The sequence below is a fragment of the Gossypium raimondii genome, chromosome 13, assembly GCF_025698545.1.
Source record: "Gossypium raimondii isolate GPD5lz chromosome 13, ASM2569854v1, whole genome shotgun sequence".
NCBI classification, from domain to species: Eukaryota; Viridiplantae; Streptophyta; class Magnoliopsida; order Malvales; family Malvaceae; genus Gossypium; species Gossypium raimondii.
In genome coordinates, this window is record NC_068577.1 from 31591054 (window position 1) to 31613375 (window position 22322).

At 36.8% G+C, this 22322-nt stretch overlaps 3 protein-coding genes across 4 annotated transcripts; 1 reads left to right on the forward strand and 2 right to left on the reverse strand.

Annotated features, from left to right (window-relative positions):
* The first annotated feature begins 1809 nt into the window (after positions 1-1809).
* Positions 1810-3870, forward strand: LOC105783919 (uncharacterized). Its single transcript, XM_012609633.2, has 2 exons — positions 1810-2500; positions 2644-3870. The coding sequence occupies exons 1-2, from the start codon at positions 1858-1860 to the stop codon at positions 2721-2723; spliced, it is 723 nt and encodes a 240-aa protein (XP_012465087.1). The 5' UTR covers positions 1810-1857; the 3' UTR covers positions 2724-3870.
* LOC105783920 (probable prefoldin subunit 4) lies at positions 3646-6067 on the reverse strand. 2 transcript variants are annotated; one of them, XM_012609635.2, is made up of 3 exons: positions 5928-6067; positions 5705-5818; positions 3646-4098 (listed from the first exon to the last, which is right to left on the reverse strand). In XM_012609635.2, exons 1-3 carry the CDS (start codon positions 5934-5936, stop codon positions 3838-3840), a joined length of 384 nt encoding a protein of 127 aa, XP_012465089.1. In that variant the 5' UTR covers positions 5937-6067; the 3' UTR covers positions 3646-3837. The 2 variants fall into 2 exon arrangements, with proteins under 2 accessions (XP_012465089.1, XP_012465088.1); XM_012609634.2 differs by lacking the exon at positions 5928-6067 and having other exon boundaries at positions 5705-5830.
* A 7163-nt stretch (positions 6068-13230) lies between these two features.
* On the reverse strand, positions 13231-20252 carry LOC105781518 (uncharacterized). Its single transcript, XM_012606051.2, is given in 5 exon segments — positions 13231-15938; positions 15941-16686; positions 16901-17331; positions 17410-18714; positions 18798-20252. Coding segments are annotated over 5 exon segments (6645 nt in total).
* Positions 20253-22322: the final 2070 nt, after the last annotated feature.

A 22322-nucleotide genomic window follows, 5' to 3' on the forward strand; every position in this document is an offset into this window, starting at 1 on the left:
GGATATGTTTAATTTTTCTAAAGGTTATTTATTTGTATATTTAAATTAAATTTTTACTCATATCTTAATCTTTTAATTTTACCATTCATATTCAAATATTCAAATATATACATATATTGGATAAGATTATTTGAAAATTAAAATCCAACAAGTATATGTACTATAAAAATAATTTATGTTATATATGTTATGTTAATGTTGAGTGAGTGATTTACAATTATATTCTTAATTTTTTAGAGCTGTTTTCTTAAATGTTTGACACTCTTATAAATGTGTCACATGAGTCACATGAGTCAAATGAGAATGCTTGGAGATAACACATCACATGAGTCACATGAGTCAAATGAGAATACTTGGAGATAAATGAAAGTATAGGTGATATAAAAGATAACCTTATGTTTATGTCTCATATATGTTTCTAACACATGCATCAAATAAGAATGGTTAAATAAAAATGAAGAGGTGATTCGAATTTAACCTTCCATTATTTGTATTGAAAATGAATGATAGATATTGTTAAAATTGAACGTCGATAATGATAATATAAAATGATCGCAAAGCAATAAGAAAGAAAAATAAAATACATTGATTTTACGTGGAAATCCTTTTGAGAAAAAGATCACGGAAAGAGGAGAAGAAAATTCACTAATGTTAAAAATCAAATGATATAAGAGGAATTTCGATTACGCATATTTAAAGGTTGAAAAATCTTATTCTAATCAATGTCAAATAAAAAAAAATTATAATTCTATACAGATTTTACTTGTGCAACATAGTCCGCACACAAATCCCTAGTTTTACCATTGTATTTTATTTTAACAATGATTTGGGTCACACAATACTATCAAATATAAATATGGTTAAACTTTTTTTTAAGTAATTTTCTTATACATCAAAATTATAAATTTATATTTGTATACGAATATGTCGTGTTAAATAATAATATTTTTTAAATGAAGAGTAAGTAATTCAGAACTCAACCTATATACGTGGTTAAATTTTGTATCCAAACAATGTTTGGAAGATGATGCTTCCATAATCATATCGTAAAATGCACAGCACATGAATACTTAAGGGGAAAAAATCGACGCTACAAACAACAGCACAGATTTTGTAAAGTTGTAAAAATCTGTTGCAAAAGCTAAGAAACAAACATGTGTCGTTGTCCATAGTTTTTCGCTTGATTCTAGGGGTTTTTTTTTTTTTTTTTTTTCCCTTAAACCATCCGAAAATGTTGGTACTCACTGTAAAAACAGTACATACGATAAACAGTATTGTCTATCAAAGACAAAAAATCTTACAAGAATATAGGTGAGCCATCCTCTCTACCTAACATCCTCTGTCCAAAAATGGCGTTTTTCACGCACCAAATATAAACATTGTTGGAGGGATTGCAAAACTGACAGTTATAAATGAATGGTCGAATAACGAATCAAATCCTTAACAGAAGCTAACCCTTTGTCTCGCCATTAAAGCTCTCTAAATCCTAACCAGATTAAACTGGTTGGGCTGGTGTTGTTTCATTAAACAAATCGAAAGTTAATAAGAAAAAGAAAAAAAAACCCCAAACACCCCGAAAATTTGCGATATATAGCTATTATATTCATTCAGAACGCCCCTCCCCCCATCCCTTACATATATTTCTTTGGTCGGCGTTTTTGAAGTTGATAATCGTGGCGGGAAATAGACAATAAGCTTCTGTTTTTGTTCCATTTATTGGGAACAAGATACGAGAAAAAGAAGCTTATTGTTTTGTTTTGATTTTTTGGTTTCATTCATTACTTTTTTTTTTTTTTTTTTTTGGGGGGGGGGGAGGGGGGAAGGGTTCCATTGATAATAGATAAAGAAATTTTAGTCATGACAAGAAAAATGGTTGACGCCTCATTTTTATCTTCATCATCAACATCAATATATGAGGCAGAAACTGAAGAACTTCAACATATGCCATTGAAGCCATTGATGAAAAACAAGAAATGTTTATCGAAGCAATTATCCATGTGCGAGACATCCCGAGGAATGGATTGGGAGCGAAGGAACCGGCAGGTTGTCCGTCAAGAAAGAGGGAAAAACACGGAAGAAGGGCCACGGCTGACGGCGGTGCCGTCGTTGATGAGAAACAGGAGATACTTATCCAAGCAATTATCAATGTTGGAGACATCGAGGGACATAGCGTGGGAGAGAAGGCGACGCCAGATTCTTCGTCAGGAAAGAGGGAAGAATGGGATTGCGGAAGGTAATGGGAATGGATTAACGGACGAAGACTTGCATGAACTCAAAGGTTGCATTGAGCTTGGGTTTGGATTCAATGAGGAAGAAGGGCAACAGCTTTGCAATACATTGCCTGCTTTGGACCTTTATTTTGCTGTAAACCGTCAGCTTTCTCCTAGTCCAGTTTCCACGCCTCATAGCCGACGTTCTTCTTCCCTATCATCTCTAGGTGGCAGGTCTTCTTCTTTTGGAAGTCCTAAGAGCGATCAAGATTGGAAAATTTGCAGCCCAGGTAATGTTTCAGACACCCCCCCCCCCCTTTTCCTCTATTTCCCAATATAATCACAGCATATAAACTTGTTTCTAAAACCCAAAATAAGACCTAAAAATATTTGTTTAAAACCAAACTCAAGTTGCTTGCAATATTGATGACAGGGGAAGATCCTCAGCAAGTGAAGACAAAGCTAAGGCATTGGGCACAAGCAGTGGCATGTTCCGTGATGCAGTCATATTGAAGTAGTGGGGTTGGCTTGTACAGATCTAGAGTCAAGACAAAAAAAAAGAGCAAAACGAAGAGAAAGCCAGGGAACAGAGAAAGAGATATTGACTTCATTATTTTAGGTTATTTCTTTGATTTAACCATAAAAAAAGAACAATTTTAACAAAGTGGACAAACAAAGTGTCATCAAGGGAAAATGGTGCTGCATTTTGGGGGCATTCTTTTAATGCAAAATATCAGAAACATTTGGACATGAAGACAAGTTTGGTTATAGACAGGTTTTTGCTTAATAACCCTAAGATTTGTAACCAATTTTTTGTATTCTCTCATGTAAACAACACCACTATGCATTTTTGGGCTGAGGGAATGTATTGTTTAATTGCTACCATTTAATGATTTTAGTTGAAGTGTTTCAACACAATGATTTAGATGAAGTGTTTCAACACAATGATTTAGATGAAGTGATACCAGATATTTAGATTTTTTTTTTATGCAATTTTTTCAATATACGATTGATTGTTTTTGCAACACTTCTATTTGAACCAGGATATGTGATGTATAAGCCATTCCCAAGTATTAATCTGCTAATAGTCCTATATATCACTTTATTGCGAAATGAGGACATCAACAATGGGTCTGAGTCAATGATTGGAAAGCTGATTTTTGTATAAAGTCGGATCAAGAACCAGGGCCATGGTGTTCACCCGAATACATGCTGGTGTCATTAGCTTAGTTACGTATGATCGGGTATCATATGAGCAGAGCTGAAAATAATCCAAGGACGAGGGTTGCAAATGCAAAGATTTGAATCCTAGACTTAAACCTCAGCTTTTAGCATTATGTTATAACATCATGCTTACTCCAACACTAAGCATATTTCCATATAATTTCATTCCACAAAGTTTCAAGCGGAAGGTACTAAAGCAACAATTTCAAAGTGACAAACGGCAACAATTCATAACACCATTTCATTCATTGATCTGTCTACAGGTTCAGGTCAAAGAGGATATCCAGGAAGTTTAGGGTGACAAACCCTAAAAATCGAAATAGAAAGATGACCAAAGCTCTGATATCAATCACAAGCAAGTAGTAATCCAACTTAAAAGGTAAAGAAAAGCAAACCAAGGGGATTAATCCTCTTCAAGATTGATGGAGTCCTTGAACTTCCCATACAAAATCTTCTTCAACTCAGCCATTTGTGCCACTACCGACTCTTTCTCCTCCTCGAGTTTTTCCAAGTTCTTGCTATTCAATTCCTTCATCTCTTCTATCCTGGTTTCCACTTCCTCCTTGGGGACATGAGCAAAGACTTCTCCGATTTGGAACCGTACTACTTCCTCGTCAGTTAAAATCAACTCATTACTAGCATCCTCCAGGTTATCAATTGCTTCCTGGGGGTAAAAAAGAAAAGAAGACTATTGTCAGGAAAAGAAATGCCATAAGATTGTACTCACACTTCAGTGGAGCAAAAAGAGAAATTTTAAGGTAGAATGGGGATTCTGAACAGTTTCTAAAACAGGAAAACGATGGCAACAACTGCAATTCAGTCAGAAGCAACAAAAATTTAACCTGTCAGGTTTAAGGCTCTTCAGCAGGATATACCCAACTAGTTTTAGTCGCCAGAGAGTCAAAGTAAAAGTTCAAGGCTAACCAGTGAGGAGAGGCAGCTTCAGTTTTTCTTTTTATTCCAAGATCAAACAGATCAAATTACTCATTATGTCACCAAAGTTTCTTGCCAATTAACATTATGCTATGTTCTGGAGCATGAATTTGAAGATTTGTATTTGTATTTTTTTTTTTTTTTGCTATATAAATTGTTAGAAAGATGTGCATGCATTATGTGTGAATTAGTTGAGACTCAAAGGCCTATATTTTGAAAAGAACAAAAACGTGAATTTCAAATCAATTTCAAAAATATCAATAAAATTTTGAGATTCACTATTGATTAGGCAACCAATGAATCCATGGATTCAGAAAATAATCATGACAGTTACATTTAGGGGCATTTGGTTCACCAAATATGACATTACGGCCAGTAATGTTACATTTCGGAATGAGATTAAGGTGTTTTGATTGTGAACATTTCAACCATCCCGTAATCTCACAGTACGGAATAGTGTCAAGATATCGTAATATAGGATTTAATCTCATTACCGCCCATCCATTAGGTTATCTTAGATTACAATTTTACATTTGGACCAATTTCCCCTTTATTTTTATTATTTTAATCAATTTAGGCCTTTTTTTCCTAAATAAAGTTTAAAACTAATTAAAAAATTAAAAGTTTTTTTTTTCTTAATAGTGAACTAGTAGATGTCCTACATTACAAATATAATTATTATATTTTATTTAACATTATTTATTAATTTATTAATTATGGTCATAATTATAATTATGGTTTATAAATCTATTATAATTTTATAGAAATTGAGACTAAAAAATATTAAGGAACTAAACTTGTTAAAAAGACAAATTTTATAAGCAGGACAATCAAGTAAAATGTGCTATTTTGCAATCTTACATACCCTTATGTGTTTTATCACACAGTTTAAGCAATTATTGAAATCCAGATTCATCTTTGCAAATAGAAGCTCCCCAATGTGACCTAAGAGAATTTATCCAATTTACAGAAAAACCAGTTCCATTTTCTCAATCCACAGAAGCAAATGCAATAATTTCTTTTTTCAATTCTCAATATCCATCTAAATCATCAAAAGCCAATCCAACAACTCAGATATTTAGAATAAGGAAAAATGAAGGGGAAACAGAGAATAAAAAAAGTAACATTTTCCCCAAACAAAAGGAAACAAACCCTATTCCAAAAATAATCATAAATAGAAGACCTTAAACATCAAGATAGCAAAAAAAAAATGAAACAAGGTTTCTATGATTCTGAAAAATCACCTCAAAATAATGCTAAAGTTAAAAAAATCATAAATATCCAAAAATAAATATAAATATAAAAAAAATTAAAGAAAACCCAAACCAAAATAATACCTTGGCAACCTTGATTTCATCTTCAAGCTCATGAAATCGATTGTTTAATCTTCCAAACTTGTTAATATTCTGTTGATCCTCCCAAGTAACCTCCGTCTCAGATCCTCCAGTACCCTTCAAAATCATTTGTCATTTTAGAATCCAAAAGAAAATCGGGAAAAAAATAAACAAGTGATGAAACAATCAAAAGGGCTTTGCTAGGGTTTTTGGAGAATACCCATACCTGTTGCATGTTTGGTTGGATTGATTTTCCTGAAGAACGATGTACGACAACAGCAGCTCTCTCTCTCAGATTTGAAGCGACTCATTTTTGGATTATTTCAGATTTTGGACCCGACATTTTTTGGGCTTGCTGATCAAGAACCTATTTGGGCTTCTTCATTGGATATGTTTTTTTTCCTTTGAATATTTTAATTTTAGGGTGTATATTTTTATTTTTAAATATAATTATTGGTTATTTTATTAATTTCGTTTCAATAATTAAAATTTTTTTATTAAGGAGAGAATTTCTCTGATATCTTCATCTATTAAATATTGAACTAAAGTATTTCTAATTTTAAATTATATAATATTTATTATAAATTATTTATATTTAGCCCATTAATCACAATTATTGTAGTTGTACTTTTTTTTTCCAGTAGAAATTAACAGCATTAAGCAAAAACAATAAAATCAAACAATTCGGTTAATGATAGCACTTTCAAATTCCAAAATATCATTAATAGAAATCGGTGGATCCTCGAAAAGCGTCAGACCCAAAGAATTATAATATACTCATTTCGTCATTCGATCAGTAACCTATTCTGAGATCTAGGAATGTGTCAAATTCTTATCTTTCAATCTCGTTTGAGAAAACCATTGATTAATCATAACTCCGCTAGATTATTGTTGGCAGCACTGCCTACTAGTAAGGACTCTACAATGTAGTTGTACTTTTTTCTAAAAAATATTTATACTTAATTAAGATTTAGAACCAATCAATGACGATAAAGAGTATATATTTAGAGTTAGAAAGAGAATAATCCAACTAACATTAAATAGTAAAGTAATTAGATAAAACCACAATAGATTTTTTTTTTTGAAAGGGCTTATTTTTCTATATAACTTTATTTGTGTTTGTATTGAGAATATTTTCTTGGATTAACATATTACATATGATGATTTGATTTTAGATTTTGTTACTTGTTTAGAGAATTTTTTAAAGCATTATGAATAAATTTTTTATAATAATTAGTATTTTTTAGAATTTAAAATTATATAATTATGTAATTATATTACCAAACATGAGAAGGAATTACAAAGTAACTATTCCCTAATAATTACATTTTCATCCCATTACTCATGATGTTGAGCACACCTAAATGACAATATGCCAACACTGATGCGAACAAAAACATGACATGAAAAAATTACTAAATACAAAAAGATAAGCTCATATGTGTTATAAATATTTTATTATTATAGAAGTGGATATCCATTAGAATAAGAAGTTTGATATTTTATAAATTTTAATTCATTTATACTTTTTATGTTTACAAATATAGACTTTGGAAAAGTATTATCAACCTAATATACTTTTTATATTCTTTTATTTTAACGTAATACCTTTTACTATTCTCTTCCAAAATTTTACAGCTTTTCTTTATGATTCGTTTGTAGCTTTCTTCTTCTTAAACAAAAATAAAATAAAATAAATAGTTACCCTTATCGCAACGGAATTTACACTCCAATTGCCTATTAGATCTAACCTAACCACTTACCTAAACCAAATATCTAAACATCTTTTGCGAATAAATTTATAAAACAATTGTACATGGATTCAATAAGAAAAAAAACTAGAGTTAGAAGAAAAAAAACTCTAACCCACAACCTCTGAAATCCTCCATCCTTTTTACCATTCAACTACTCCAAGTATTTTTATCATTAGGCATCAAGAAATTTATAAAATTTTATTTATCTATGTCTAATTAGATTTATTCATTCAAAGATGGATAAGTTTTTATTTAATGTTTATTATTTTTATTTTGTGATTAATTATGATTAACTTGTTTTATTTCTATATTGTTAAGGATGTTGAAAGGTTTAATTTCGAATGGATCTTCATTCTTATTCTTGATCTTTTATTTATGATTGTACAAGCACGAGTAAAACTTAATTGGTAGGGAGCTTCAACATATATTTTTTTGAGATATGATTGTGATTATTATTTACTTGTTTTAAATCTAATCGAGTTATTGGGTTAGATTATTAAATATTGATGGATTCATTAAATTTACTAGTTAACCCTCATAGTATATTATGTTAAAATGATTGCCTAATGTCGTAAAATATTTGAAAAAGAAATATCTTATAGTAATATTCTTTTCTTATTGAATATTTTAAAAGCTTGGGTTTTGGTAGAAATATATTAATACAATGTTGCTATATTTGAGTACATACAGTAATTTTATTTGAGTTATCTCAAATGTTATTGTTTAAATATATATATATTGAGTTTTACTCAAACATAAGCTTTTATGATATTGGTTCTCTTTAAATAAAGAATCCATTGAGACATTTAGAAGTTCATCTTATTAAATTAGTCGCATTCCCAAGTGAATGCAAGCATAAAAATTTTAAAAGATATAATGATTGATGTGATAAGTGACATAATAATAACCATCGAAGTGAAAATGCATAATAATTCTTCTCACCACTAGATTGAAAACATAGTAATAAATAAGAGAACCATAGGAGTTCTCAAAATAACCCTTCAAAGAGTAGAGATAAATTATGTTATCAATGTGATATGAAATATTATTGGTCTCATACCTATCGTACGCTCAAATATTTTGTTCAACTCTTTTAATATTCTTTGAGGAATGAAATATGTTGACACCATTTTTTTGATAAAAACGGGGTCGACTTGGGTTTTAAAAATAAAAACGAAAATGAGAGTCGCCACCAATCTTTTTTGATGAGGTGTGATCGGGTCACCTTGAAAAATGATTGTTTTTAATAAACGATTTAATTTTTATTAAGACAACGATTTTGGTCTACGAAATTCAGAAAACGGGTTCGGGAGTCGGTTACGTACGAGGAAGGATTAGCACCCTCGTAACGCCCAAAATTGGTACCTAGTTGATTATTTAATGTCTTGATGTCGAAAATTAAAAAAACTTGAAAAGAATTTAAAAATACGATCCCTCTTTATATTGTGTTATTTTAAAAATACCCGAACAAATCAAAATGAAAAATGCCTCCTTATCTCGAAGTAACAAGATATCACACCCAGTAAGTTAGGGCCCAACACCTCATATTTTGAGAGTAAGTTGGCATTTCACTTTTTTATTTAAACCTCATTTATTTTAATTTTAAAAGGATATTCGGTTACTTAGAATCAACGAGAAAAAATCGAAACCCAGTAAGTTAGGGCACGATTTTCTCGAATTTTCTAAATATAGAATATTGCCTTTATTTTGGAAATTTTATATTTTTTTTAGGGATTTAAAAGGATATTTCGCTATTTAGGTTTAACGAGAGAATCGAGACCCAGTAAGTTAGGGTATAATTTCTCGAATTTCCAAAATGCAAAATATTGCCTTATTTTGAAAATTTTTCCTTTTTATTTGGATAAAAAACGTTTAAAACAATGTGCGAATGATGGATTACGTAGATGGAATAATAATATACAACATGGAGAAATAGTTCACGAAATGTTAAATGAATGAATCACTATAGTATGAGAATACAAGTAAACAAAATAATACACATAATGGTAATAGCCATACAACATGCATCATTTTAAAATATCAACATTAATAATCAAAGCAAATGAGACGAAATAATATAGAGAATAATTTCAAGTAACTAGTGGTCTAAGAAAAATAATTTATGAGATCAATTTGAAATAAATGGTATAAAAGAAAAATTAAAAGGACAATATATATATAGTAGTTTGAAACAAATAATGTAAATGAAAAATTTACGTGAATATTAGGTGAGACATCTAAAATAAATAATATGTAAAACTTAAAATACATAGTAATAAAAGAAGAATCCTCAAAAAAAATTAATTAATTTTTTTAAAAAGGAATAATAAATTAATTAAATGAAATAGGACGAAATTGAAATCGGGCCCAAAATTTAGGGTTTAAATCGCTAATAAATAAAATAGGGTTGCCAGGGGACTGCAATGAAACGCGCTCAAGGCTTGAAGGACCTTCAGGGAAATATTCCCCAGTCCAAGACGCAGCATTTCAGCCGAGAGACTAAACATGGTCGGAGGACCTGATTGCGACAGAATTAAAATTTGCAACCCAAATCAAAAAGATCTAAAAAGGTCAGATCGCATTTCAAGTGCAAGATAGAGGGACCAAATGCGCAAATTACCCATTAGGGCAATGCGCAGGTCTCCCTCCCTCAAACGGCGCCGTTTCAATCAACATAAAAACTAAAGTTTGCTTTATTTTTCTGCTGCTTCATTCTTTACAGAACGCAAGAAAGAAAAAAAAAGAAAAAATAAAGGGAAACCCCCCTCCTCTGCTGGGGTTCTAAGATTGAAACCCCGCCGCCGCCATGCCTCCATTGTCCGGTGATCGGAGCCGTGTGAAGACGCCTCCTATCGACGCCTTAAAACACGCTCATAGGATGAGGCCGTGGAACGAAGAAACGAGGGGAAAGAGAAGAGTTTCGGCCCCTCCTTGAACCCACATCCGGCGACGGTGAGATTCCATCGGAGGTGGGCCTAAGGGCCGACTCAGGTAACCCCTTTTTTATTTATTAAAACATTTGTAAAGAAAGAAATAAATAAATGGTAGATTAAAAGAGAGAAAAGAAATAAACGAAAGGTAGAAATAAAAATCTCAACCTTTTTTTTAACTTCAATTCTGTTTTTTGATTGCTTTTTGTGCGTAAAAAATTTACAATGGCTCGATCAAGGATTTTATAGCCGATTACAACTGTTGGTTTTCCATTTTTTTGTCTTCTTGCTCTTTATTTCACTGGATTTCTTCTGTTTCTTGCATTCGTTCTTCTTTGCAGGTGTCAGACGAGGCCGACCGGCGGCGGTGGCGCGTCTGAGGATTTGGAGCGACGCATTTGTGGTCGAGGCGTGCATGCTGTTGGAGAGGGTTAGGTCCGCTCCATTCTGTAAAGCTCATTAAAGTCATATGGGCTAGGTTTTTTTTTTTAGGCTTATTGGGTTTAATTTTGGTTTTTGGGCCACTAATGTAATGGACTGTTTTATTTGGATTTTGGGTCTATTTCCCGGGCAAAAATGGGCTCTTACAGCTGCCCCTCTTTGCTCATTGTCGTGTAACGAGAATAGAGCAAAGACTAAGAAAGGCCAATTTTGCCCGGTCTCGCCGAGTCTTGACTTCTTGGTGCCTTTCTTCTTCGAGCAGCCTCATTTTAGTCCACTGTGTCTTATTGCCTTATTACACTCCATTATACTTCAGAGATATACGACTTCAATCTACTCTATTGCAACTCCATAGGGATGAGATTTGTGGTTTTAGTCTGCTCCACTACTGCTTAGGGAGATAAGACTCGATGCGATATGCTCCACTACCGCTTAGGGAGGTAAGATCTATTTTTCAATCTACTTCCTACCAATATAGGAAGACAGGACCCGCTATCTTTGATCTACTTCACGCCAATACATGAAGACAAGATCTGCTTCTTCGATCTACTTCGCCACCAGTATGGGAAGACAAGATCTGCATCTTCGATTCACTTCCTACTAATATAAGAAGATAGGGCCTGCTATCTTTGATCTACTTCACGCCAATACATGAAGACAAGATCTGCTTTCTTCGATCTACTTCGCCACCAGTGTGGGAAGACAAGATCTGCATCTTCGATCCACTTCCTACCAATATAGGAAGATAGGACCTGCTATCTTTGATCTACTTCACGCCAATACATGAAGACAAGATCTGCTTCTTTGATCTACTTCGCCACCAGTATGGGAAGACAAGATCTGCATCTTCGATCCACTTCCTACCAATATAGGAAGATAGGACATGCTATCTTTGATCTACTTCACGCCAATACATGAAGACAAGATCTGCTTCTTTGATCTACTTCGCCACCAGTATGGGAAAACAATATCTGCATCTTCGATCCACTTCCTACCAATATAGGAAGATAGGACATGCTATCTTTGATCTACTTCACGCCAATACATGAATACAAGATTTGCTTCTTTGATCTACTTCGCCACCAGTATGGGAAGACAAGATCTGCATCTTCGATCCACTTCCTACCAATATAGGAAGATAGGACATGCTATCTTTGATCTACTTCACGCTAATACATGAAGACAAGATCTGCTCTCTTCGATCTACTTCGCCACCAATATGGGAGGACAAGATCTGCATCTTCGATCCACTTCCTACCAATATAGGAAGATAGGACATGCTATCTTTGATCTACTTCACGCCAATACATGAAGACAAGATCTGCTCTCTTCGATCTACTTTGCCACCAATATGGGAAGACAAGATCTGCATCTTCGATCCACTTCCTACCAATATAGGAAGATAGGACATGCTATCTTTGATCTACTTTACGCCAATACATGAAGATAAGATCTGCTCTCTTCGATCTACTTCGCCACCAATATGGGAAGACAAGATCTGCATCTTCGATCCGTTCTCTGGGGAACATGACCTATAAAATCAATTTTATGGACCTATTTATGCCTAGTGTTTAGGATGACATGATCAGAATAAATCAAATGCTTCTAACTAGATGTGTATGAATGTAGAATGTCATGAGAATGATCCCTTTTTAATGTTTGGGTTGTCATTACTCGAAATTTAAAGGTTCTATCACCAATGCCTTCTTGTTCAGCTGGCATCTTTGATAGAAAAACCAAGGAAATAGTTGCAATTTAGACTATTCTTCCTCCAATGCTTCTAACCCTTAAGTTTGGTCAGTTCTAAACAATAGTCCTGTTTCAGGTCCTCGTACTATTTAGAAGCTTTCAGAGTAATATGTAGAACTCATTCTGCTTCAATATTATTAGTCCAGTAATCGTTATTTCAATGAAAAATGCTTGAAAAAGATTATCAAAATGGACAAGATGAGATTTTGTTGAGAGCAAAGCTCGAAATGAATAAATCAATCAAGATAGCAAATTTTACTGACATACGAGATGAATAAGATGAAAAAGATCATCACAATGGATAAGATGGAAATTTATTGAGAGCAAAACTCTAAATGAACAAATAAAAAATTTTGCTAAGATATAAAAATGAATAAGATAAAAACAGGTGCCCCAGATATCGCAGTATGAGCTTCTCCGCACAAACTTTTTGATGACTCTTTTTAAACTTGATATGTGTTTAGAAGTCCTAGAAAACTTTGTTGATGCCCCAAGATGTAGCATCTCTCCTTCTTGTTAATCCAGAGAAGACAAGATTACCGTATGCCTCATCTTTGATCAAAAATTTGAACTGCCCATTCCTGGGTTTTCAATTCAAAACCCCTTTGGTCTCAAGGTGCCCTTTACGGGTTTTCGCCTTGGCCTCTCCTTTTTTTTAGGCAAAGTACTTCTTCACTGAATCTGAATTCACAGGATTGGGCAAGCTTTTGCCATCCATCTCGGTTAAAATTAATGCCCCTCCCGAAAAGGCTTTCTTTACTACATAAGGTCCCTCCCAGTTTGGCATCCACTTTCCTCTAAAGTCTTTTTGTATGGGAAGGATCTTCTTCAATACCAAGTCCCCTTCAAGGAAGTCCCTGGGACGAACTTTATTATTGTAAGCTCGTATCATTCGCTTTTGGTACATTTGACCATGACGGACAGCTTTCAGCCTCTTTCCTTCAATCAAGTTTAGCTGGTCATATCGGGATTGGACCCATTCTGCCTCGTCTAACTTTAGCTCTGATAACACTCGAAGAGAAGGGATTTCTACCTCAATTGGTAGCACCGCCTCCATTCCATAAACCAAAGAAAATGGTGTTGCCCCGGTGGAAGTCCTGACTGACGTTCGATAAGCATAGAGGGCGAATGGTAACTTCTCGTGCCAATCTTTATAGGTCTCAGTCATTTTCCCCACAATCTTCTTGATATTCTTATTGGCCGCCTCCACCGCGCCATTCATTTTTGGACGATATGGTGATGAGTTGTGGTGCTTGATCTTGAATGGACTACAGACTTCTGCGATCATGCTATTGTTCAAGTTCAATGCGTTGTCAGATATAATCCTTTCGGGCATTCCATACCGACATATGATTTCCTTTTGTAGAAACTTACTGACGGCTGCCTTCGTGACATTGGCGTAAGAAGTAGCTTCTACCCATTTAGTAAAGTAATCAATCACTACAAAGATGAAACGATGTTCGTTTGAAGCCTTCGGTGATATTGGCCCAATGACATCCATTCCCCACATGGAGAAAGGCCATGGAGAAGTCATGACGTGAAGAGGTGATGGAGGCACATGAATTTTGTCTCCGTAAATCTGGCATTTATGGCACTTCTTAGCATATTTGATGCAGTCTCTTTCCATGGTAGACCAATAATATCCGAATCTCATGATTTGTCTAGCCATTGTGAAACCATTAGCGTGTGTTCCACAAACACCATTATGGACTTCTTCCAAGATTTGCTTAGCCTCCACAGCGTCCACACATCTTAATAGCACCTGATCCTTTCCTCTTTTGTACAGGATTTCTCCATCTAAGACGTAGTCACTAGCCAGCCTCCTCAACATTCTCTTGTCATTCTCAGTTGCTTGGTTTGGGTACTCGCAATTTTTTACGTATCGCACTATGTCCTGATACCAAGGGTGGTCATCTTTTCCTTCTTCATTGTCAATGTTGCAACAGTGGGCTGGAGCTTCATAAATGCTCATTTGTATAGGCTTCACATCCTCTTGTTTATTTTTTTTTATCATGGAAGCCAATGTAGCCAAAGCGTCGGCCATCTGATTCTCATCTCGTGGGAGATAACAAAAAGTGATGTCGTCAAACTCCTCAATTAATTCTAGGACCAGCCTTTGATAACTAATCAACTTGGGGTCTCTTGTTTCCCATTCGCCTTTGAGCTGATAAATTACCAATGCCGAATCCCCATATACCTGAAGTACCTTGATTTTACGTTCCATAGCCGCACGGATTCCCATGATACATGCTTCATATTCCGCCATGTTATTTGTGCAATCAAAATCAAGTTTACTAGTGAACGGATAATGATCACCGTCTGAAGATACCAAGACTGCCCCAATCCCGTTGCCCACAGCATTTGAGGCTGCGTCAAAGTTTAATTTCCAAACATTGCTTTCTTGTGTGTTTGCTTCAGCAGTTGCCACATACATCAGATCTTCATTTGGGAAATTGAAGTTCAAAGGCTCATAATCATCCAGGGCTCTACTAGCTAGAAAATCTGCTATCGCGATCCCTTTTACAGCCTTTTGATTCACATAGGTTATGTCAAATTCAGATAGTAGAATTTGCCATCGGGCCATCCTTCCGTTTAGAGCGGTTGACTCCATCATGTATTTCAGAGGGTCCAACTTTGAGATTAACCAAGTCGTAGGGTACAACATGTATTGTCTCAATCTCCTAGTAGTCCAGACCAAGGCGCAGCATAATTTTTCAATTGCCGAGTATCTCGTTTCACATTCAGTGAACTTCTTGCTAAGATAGTAGATTGCTCTTTCTTTTCGTCCTGACTCATTATGTTGGCCGAGCACACACCCCATGGAATTTTCAAACACTGCCAAGTATAAAATCAGTGGATTGTCAGGGCAAGGTGGCATCAGTACTGGGACGTTGGACAAGTAATATTTAACTTTTTCAAAAGCTTTCTGGCACTTCCCGTCCCATACACCTGGATTGTGTTTTCTAAGAAGACGGAAGATGGGGTCACATTTCTCGGTTAACTGTGAAATGAATCGAGCGATGTAATTTAATCTTCCTAGGAAACCTCGAACTTCTTTTTGAGTACGGGGCGGAGGTAATTCTTGTATGGCTTTAACTTTGTCTGGGTCAATTTCAATTCCCTTTTCGCTGACCAAGAATCCTAGCAACTTTCCTGATCTAGCCCCGAAAGTACACTTGGCTGGGTTAAGTTTTAGCTGGAACTTCCTTAACCTTAGAAACAGTTTTCTCAGAACTTGCACGTGTTCCCCTTCTGTTCTGGATTTTGCGATCATGTCATCAACATAAACTTCTATCTCTTTATGCATCATATCATGGAATAATGTTACCATGGCTCTCTGATACGTTGCTCCTGCATTTTTAACCCAAAAGGCATCACTTTGTAACAAAACGTCCCCCACATTATTACGAAGGTGGTCTTCTTCATGTCTTCAGAATGCATCTTAATTTGATTGTACCCGGAGAAACCATCCATGAAAGAGAACAGTGAGTATCGGGCCGTGTTGTCCACTAAGGCATCGATATGGGGTAATGGAAAATTATCTTTGGGACTGGCCTTGTTCAAATCCCGGTAGTCCACACACATTCGCACCTTCCCATTTTTCTTAGGAACAGGGACTATATTGGCTACCCATTCTGAATACTTGACCACCTGTAAGAAACCAGCATCAAACTGCTTCTTAACTTCTTTTTTTATTTTCAGCAGAACGTCAAGCCTCATCCTTCGGACCTTTTGTTGAACTGGTTTGCATTCCTTTTTTATAGGCAGTCGGTGTACCACGATATCAGTACTTAACCCTGGCATATCTTGGTAGGACCATGCGAAAACATCTTTAAACTCTTCAAGCAACCCAACGAGGTCTTGCCTTGTTTCCTTGGTAATGCAAGCGCCAATTTTTACCTATCTGCCCTCTTCTAAGCTCACGACTTCTACTGATTCCTTATAGGGTAGGATTTGTTTTTCTTCTTCCTCCACCATTCTTAACAAATCTGGAGATAAAACACTGCCTTGGTCATCTTCAAAATCCTGAGGATCATCCATACTCATGTCTTGTTCAAATAGGGACTTTGAGTTAGCAACAGTGTCGCTCATCTCGTTGATATCTGAAGACCTGTTATTGGGACAAAGGGAGGCCCAAATAAAAAGAATCTAAGAATACTTGTATGCATAGTATGATTATAAATGGAATGAAAAGAATGAAAGAATATTTGCTCAAGGTGAGACTGAATGATAAGTTTTCATTGAAATGAGATTTTAGACATGTGCCTTTTACAAAAGATTCTTATTACCCCCAGGCTTAGGGCAACAAGTGTTCTGAATATTACTCTGAAATGGTCCTAAATGTTACAGGGATCTCCTCTGCAATCCAGTTGTTCAAAACACTTCCAGGTTCATAAGGGCGAATGCCCAATAAATTTCTTTCCACCCTTTCCTCGTCAAATATGGCATTGATGTCCAACCTTCTGGTCCTTCCTTCCGTAACTTCATTCTTTCCTTCGGGGTAGACAATTCCCCCTGACACAAATGTCTTAGATATATGGGGAAAGGTCATTGGTTCCCATTTGGTTTCCATCCCGCTCAAATGTGCTCTTCTTTTCTCCCGCTTTTTCTCCAATTCCTTCTTTCTTTCCCTTGCATCAAGCTTATACCCCAAACCGCAACGGTCCTGTTTGTTAACCAAGATTGGTACTTCGACCCATCCCTGGAGGTATTTTCCAAGTCCTCTTCCAGGCAACGCTCCCTTTCCCATTGTTAGCTACAAACTCATTGTCGTAGCTTTGGATATTTTAGGTGCTGGAATTTTGCTCCCCTCGATGACAAATGTTGTGTTTACGAATCCCAATGATCGGAATGAACATTCTATCGTTTCACTATCGGCCTCTATATATGGCGTGTCATTGGCAACTGATACAATGATGTCTTCTTCTACCCCTATGGTTACTAATCGGCCATCTATTACCAATTTCAACTTTTGATGGAGTGACGACGGTACAGCCCCTGCAGAATGGATCCAAGGCCTCCCCAATAGGCAATTGTAAGATGGTTTGATATCCATTACTAGGAAATCCACCTCGTATATATTTGGGCCAATCAAGAGGGGGATCTCTATTCTTCCCATCACTTTCCTCTCAGTACCATCAAATGCTCTCACTATATTTTGGCATGATTTCATGTGAGAACTGTCCACAGGTAGCCTGTTTATTGTAGACAGGGGTAAAACATTTAGTGCCGATCCATTGTCAATGAGTACCCCCGGTAGTGTGCATCCCTTATAACGGGCGGTGATGTGCAAGGCCTTGGTAGATCCCATGCCACCTGGCGGGATCTCATCATCGTTGAAGAAGATGAAGTTGTCGGCATTTATATTGTTAACCAGGCGATCCAGCTTGTTCACTGAGATATCGCTAGCAACATAAGTCTCATTTAGCACTTTTATCAACGCATTACGATGTGTCTCTAAACTTAGAAGTAACTCGAGCACTGAGATGCGAGCCGGTTGTTTATGCAGTTGTTCCACCACGCTATACTCGCTATGCTTCAAGAATTTTAAGAACTCTTTAGCCTCATTTTCAGTCACCGGTTTGTTAACATGCGATTCAATTCTGGCCGTCTTTATTTTATCTTGTTCAACCGCCAGGGCTTTTCCCTTCATAGCCTCCTTTTTTGTATTTGCCGAGTCGTAGCGTTTTCCACTACGTGTATGAAAGCCTACATCATCACCCTCTTTTGAAGCGTTTACCGGGCTTTCCTCTCTCGGGATTGTCACGTTGCAATCATAATTCCAAGGAACCCTTTTGCTATCATTGTAAGGAAAAGGTACCGGTTTCTGGATTACGACCCTTGGCGCCATTTGTATTCCAGATCCTGTGCTCCTTGGCCCTGAAATAATCACCACTGGGCGATTTTGGGCTTTACCTGTATGTCCCTCCTCCGAGGCAAAAACTTCTCCTTCTTCTAGTCCTTTGATCTCTTCATAAAATTCTAGCTCTTTGTTGTTCATCAGGTTTTGTACCATGGCCCTGATTTCAGTGCAGTTTTGAATGTCATGGCCCTCTTTAGCGTGGAACTCGCAATATTTCTTTATTCCTTCGGGCCTTTCCTTTGATTTTTGCTTGATTAGACCTCCTTTTATATTTGTCTCCAAACCCAACTCAATAGGGTTTTTATCTCTGCAATGTCAGCCTTAATTCTCTTTCTCCCATCTTCAATTATTGCGTTTACCCCTTTATCAGAATGATTGGGTAACAGATTCACTGCTACGTTTAGTCCAGATGGGTTGTCAAACTTCACGATCCCCATCTTAATGAGCCTTTCCACCGCCTTTTTAAACCCAGTGCAATTCTCAATTGAGTGCCCTGGTATCCCTGCATGGTATTCACATTGGGCATTCATGTCATACCATTTGGGGTATGGAGGTTGCATGGGTTCTAGATAAAATGGAGATACTACGTGTGTATCAAATAGCTTCTGATACAGTTCCTCGTATGTTATTGGAATGGGCGTGAATTGAAGTCTCTCTGTGTTAGGCCTTGTGTTGGGCCTTGTGTTGGGTTCTTGCCTTGAGGGGGCCTGGTGACCAGTGGCTATCATTTTTGGAGGGCCAATAGTGATCACTTTTGAATAACCTTTGCTGTATGTACTTATGTTATTTACCTCGCTTTCTTTTTTCCTTGGGGCTGGTCTTTTGGAACTTTCCCCCGCGTCTATTTTACCACTTCTTATTGCATTTTCAATCATTTCACCGGACATTACCATATCCGAGAAGCTCTTGGTAGCATTCCCCAACATGAGGTTGATGAATGGGGCCTTCAATGTATTAATAAAAAGCATGGTGACCTCTTTTTCCAAAAGGGGTGGCTGGACTTGCGTTGCCACCTCCCTCCATCGTTGGGCGTATTGCCTGAAACTCTCGTTTTGTTTCTTTTCCATGTTTTATAACGTATTTCTATCGGGTGTTATATCCGTCACATGACTATATTTCTTCATAAAAGCTCGCGCTAAGTCTCTCCACGAACTAATTTTAGCACGACTCAGCTGGTTGTACCACTTGGCTGCAGACCCGATCAAACTGTCCTGGAAGCAATGGATTAACAGTTGATCATTGTTGACGTATCCTGTCATTCTTCGACAAAACATAGTTATATGAGCTTCAGGACAATTAGTCCCATTGTATTTTTCAAACTCCGGCATCTTGAATTTAGGAGGAAGCACTAAATCAGGAACCAAACTTAAATCTTTGGCGTCAACTCCACATTGGTAGTCGGTGTTCTCCATGGCTCTAAATTTCTCCTCTAGCCATCTACACCAGTCCTCGAGTTGTTTTGGCAAGTCCATTCTTACTTTTTCCATTTCTGTCATGTCATCGAGATCAGGGACCACAGGGTTGGTAGGGTTGTCCCCGGGATTAGAACCTGAGCCTACTTTAAAGTGCATTGGTACCGAGGCACCGGCCCGATATTGAGGTCCAATAGTCACAGGTGCTCTTTGGGGGCACATCTCCAGCTGTGCCTGAGTGCTTGTCGGGGTAAAACCTGGAGGATAAACAGGGTCCTCCTGATCAACTCCCGAATTAATTGGGGGGCTCTTTCCTTTATCAGCCAATAATTGTGCCAGTTGGCTCATAATTTTTTGGGATTCCAGCGCGTCTTGTTGGATTTTATCCAATTGTTCTTGCATCTTTCTTGCATAACTTTTTGCATTTGTTCCAGCCTTTCTAACCTCTGACCCATTGCTTTTGTTTGACGTCGAGTACCGTAGTGATATTTGGTTGGATTTTTGTTGGTTTCCAGGGTAACTGTGACAATTTTGATTAATTAGGGCCTTTTTTAATGAAACTTAATGCGTGTAATGAAATGTAATGCAAATGCATGAATGCAAAGGGAGGCGTTGATTCTAATTCAATTTTATTAGAAGAACTCGATTTAGAAAACAAATTTCTTTACATAAAATGGACTACATATACGGCTTTGCCCTTATACTCAAAGCCTTAACACTCCTAAGGAGTCGCACTAACGCTTGACCTCGGTCTGATTCTGATTCATAACTTAAACTTAGCACATCAGCTTGAACAGCTAAGGTTTGCAGATGATCGGCTACTTCCCGTACTTGAGTAACAGCTTCACCCATAATATAATCTCTATCTCTAATCTGACTTTGGGCATGATGGAACTATTCCTGGTACTGCTCGTTACGTCTTTCAAGAAGCTCCACTCGCAGTTCAGAATTGTGCAGTGCGTCCTCAAGCTCCCCTATCTTTCCTTTCAATTCTTCGATCTTATTTAAGCTTGCTCTTAACTCTATCACAGAGTTGCGACTACGGTGCAAATGAAGCGACTTTTCCAACTCTGCTACCCGGGCTTTTAATCTTGCTTCTTCATTCTGGCATTCTGACAAGTTTTTCTTCAAAGCGCTCTCTCGAACTAGGGCGTCCTGAAATTTTTTCTCCCACTGATCAGCTTTGGTCTTTTCTTCTTTGATCTCCTGTCGCCACTGTTCTGATGTTTTACCCAAACCGGCAGTTCTTATCGACAATCGTAGCTTCTTGTAATCCGTTTTTAAACTATCTAAATCTTCTTCAGCCTTGTTCTTCCCTTTCCTTAACTTTTCGGCTTCCAACCTGTGAATATCGACATCTAATCCCAAACGCATCTTCTCCTCTTCCAGTTGCTCAATTTTCTTTCCCAGCTCCGAACTTCTTCTTTCAAAGTCTTGTTTAATGATCTCTAGTTCTGACGGAACCACTTGTAGATGTTCCTCTATCGGTCGAACATCCTCTTGGCTTGACACGGGGATGTTATCGTTGATCCTTTTTCCCCACCACAAACTATACTCGGGAGTTGTCATTGGGTTTGCAGCAAGTATCTTCATTCTGTGGATTTGGTTCCAAGCATTCGATATTTCACGAACCCTCTTCTTGTAATTATCTTCTTTGAATGAAAATTCACACTGAGCCAACCCTTGTGTTGCTGGTATGAATTGTCTAGATCTGTACTGCCTCGAGACTAGCAAAGGGGCGTATCCGATGGCTCCCCAAATTCCGAGCAAAGGAACCCAATCGAACTCTCCACATCGATACAAAATCTCATTAGGGATCATCCACGGGGCTCTCCACTCGACATCTTCCTCTTGAAGATTTTGAAGAATTATGATCCATTTCTCTTCCGTGATATCGTCTCGTCTTGGTGTAGCCACTAATTCTTTTAATGGAGAGTAATTTTCAGAGAATAACCGATAGGAGACCTTCTCTATTTTCCAGAAGTGACTATGGAACCACACTAGCAACAATTGCGCGCATCCAATGAACCTTCCTTCACCCGCTCTACGACAAGCATTTAGAGATCTGAAGGTTTCAGCCAAAATTGCTGGGACCAGTGTGACCCTCTTATCAAGCCTGTCAAACAAATCTGAAACTGCTTCGTCTACATGCCCTAATGCCTTGGGGAAAATGACCAAACCATAAATACTGAAAGTGAAAATATCGACCCTTTTTCTCACATCCGGATGTGCCAAGATCAGATCTCGCAAACTTTTCCAAGGCATGCACTTGTTGTCTCTTTTCTGCTTAATCCGGGCTGTAATCCATTGCTCGCTCATCCCTGTAATACCCATTAATTTCTTCAAGAAGGTTGGGACATATGCCGCTCTCGAATAGGCCCTATCGACTTGGATCCTCGGACATCGTCGCAGGGTCGTATATTCTTCTATCGTGGGTACCAAATCTACTTTACCAAACGTGAAACAACTGTA

What these genes read in the sequence shown, in the direction of transcription:
- LOC105783919 (XM_012609633.2), top strand. Translation starts at nt 1,858, where the DNA reads ATGACAAGAAAAATGGTTGACGCCTCATTTTTATCTTCATCATCAACA. An exon ending in TTGGAAAATTTGCAGCCCAG is followed by an intron (nt 2,501 to 2,643) that starts GTAATGTTTCAG and finishes TATTGATGACAG; the next exon opens with GGGAAGATCCTCAGCAAGTG.
- LOC105783920 (XM_012609634.2), bottom strand. Translation starts at nt 5,830, where the DNA reads ATGATTTTGAAGGGTACTGGAGGATCTGAGACGGAGGTTACTTGGGAG. An exon ending in ATGAAATCAAGGTTGCCAAG is followed by an intron (nt 4,099 to 5,704) that starts GTATTATTTTGG and finishes TTTTACCCCCAG; the next exon opens with GAAGCAATTGATAACCTGGA.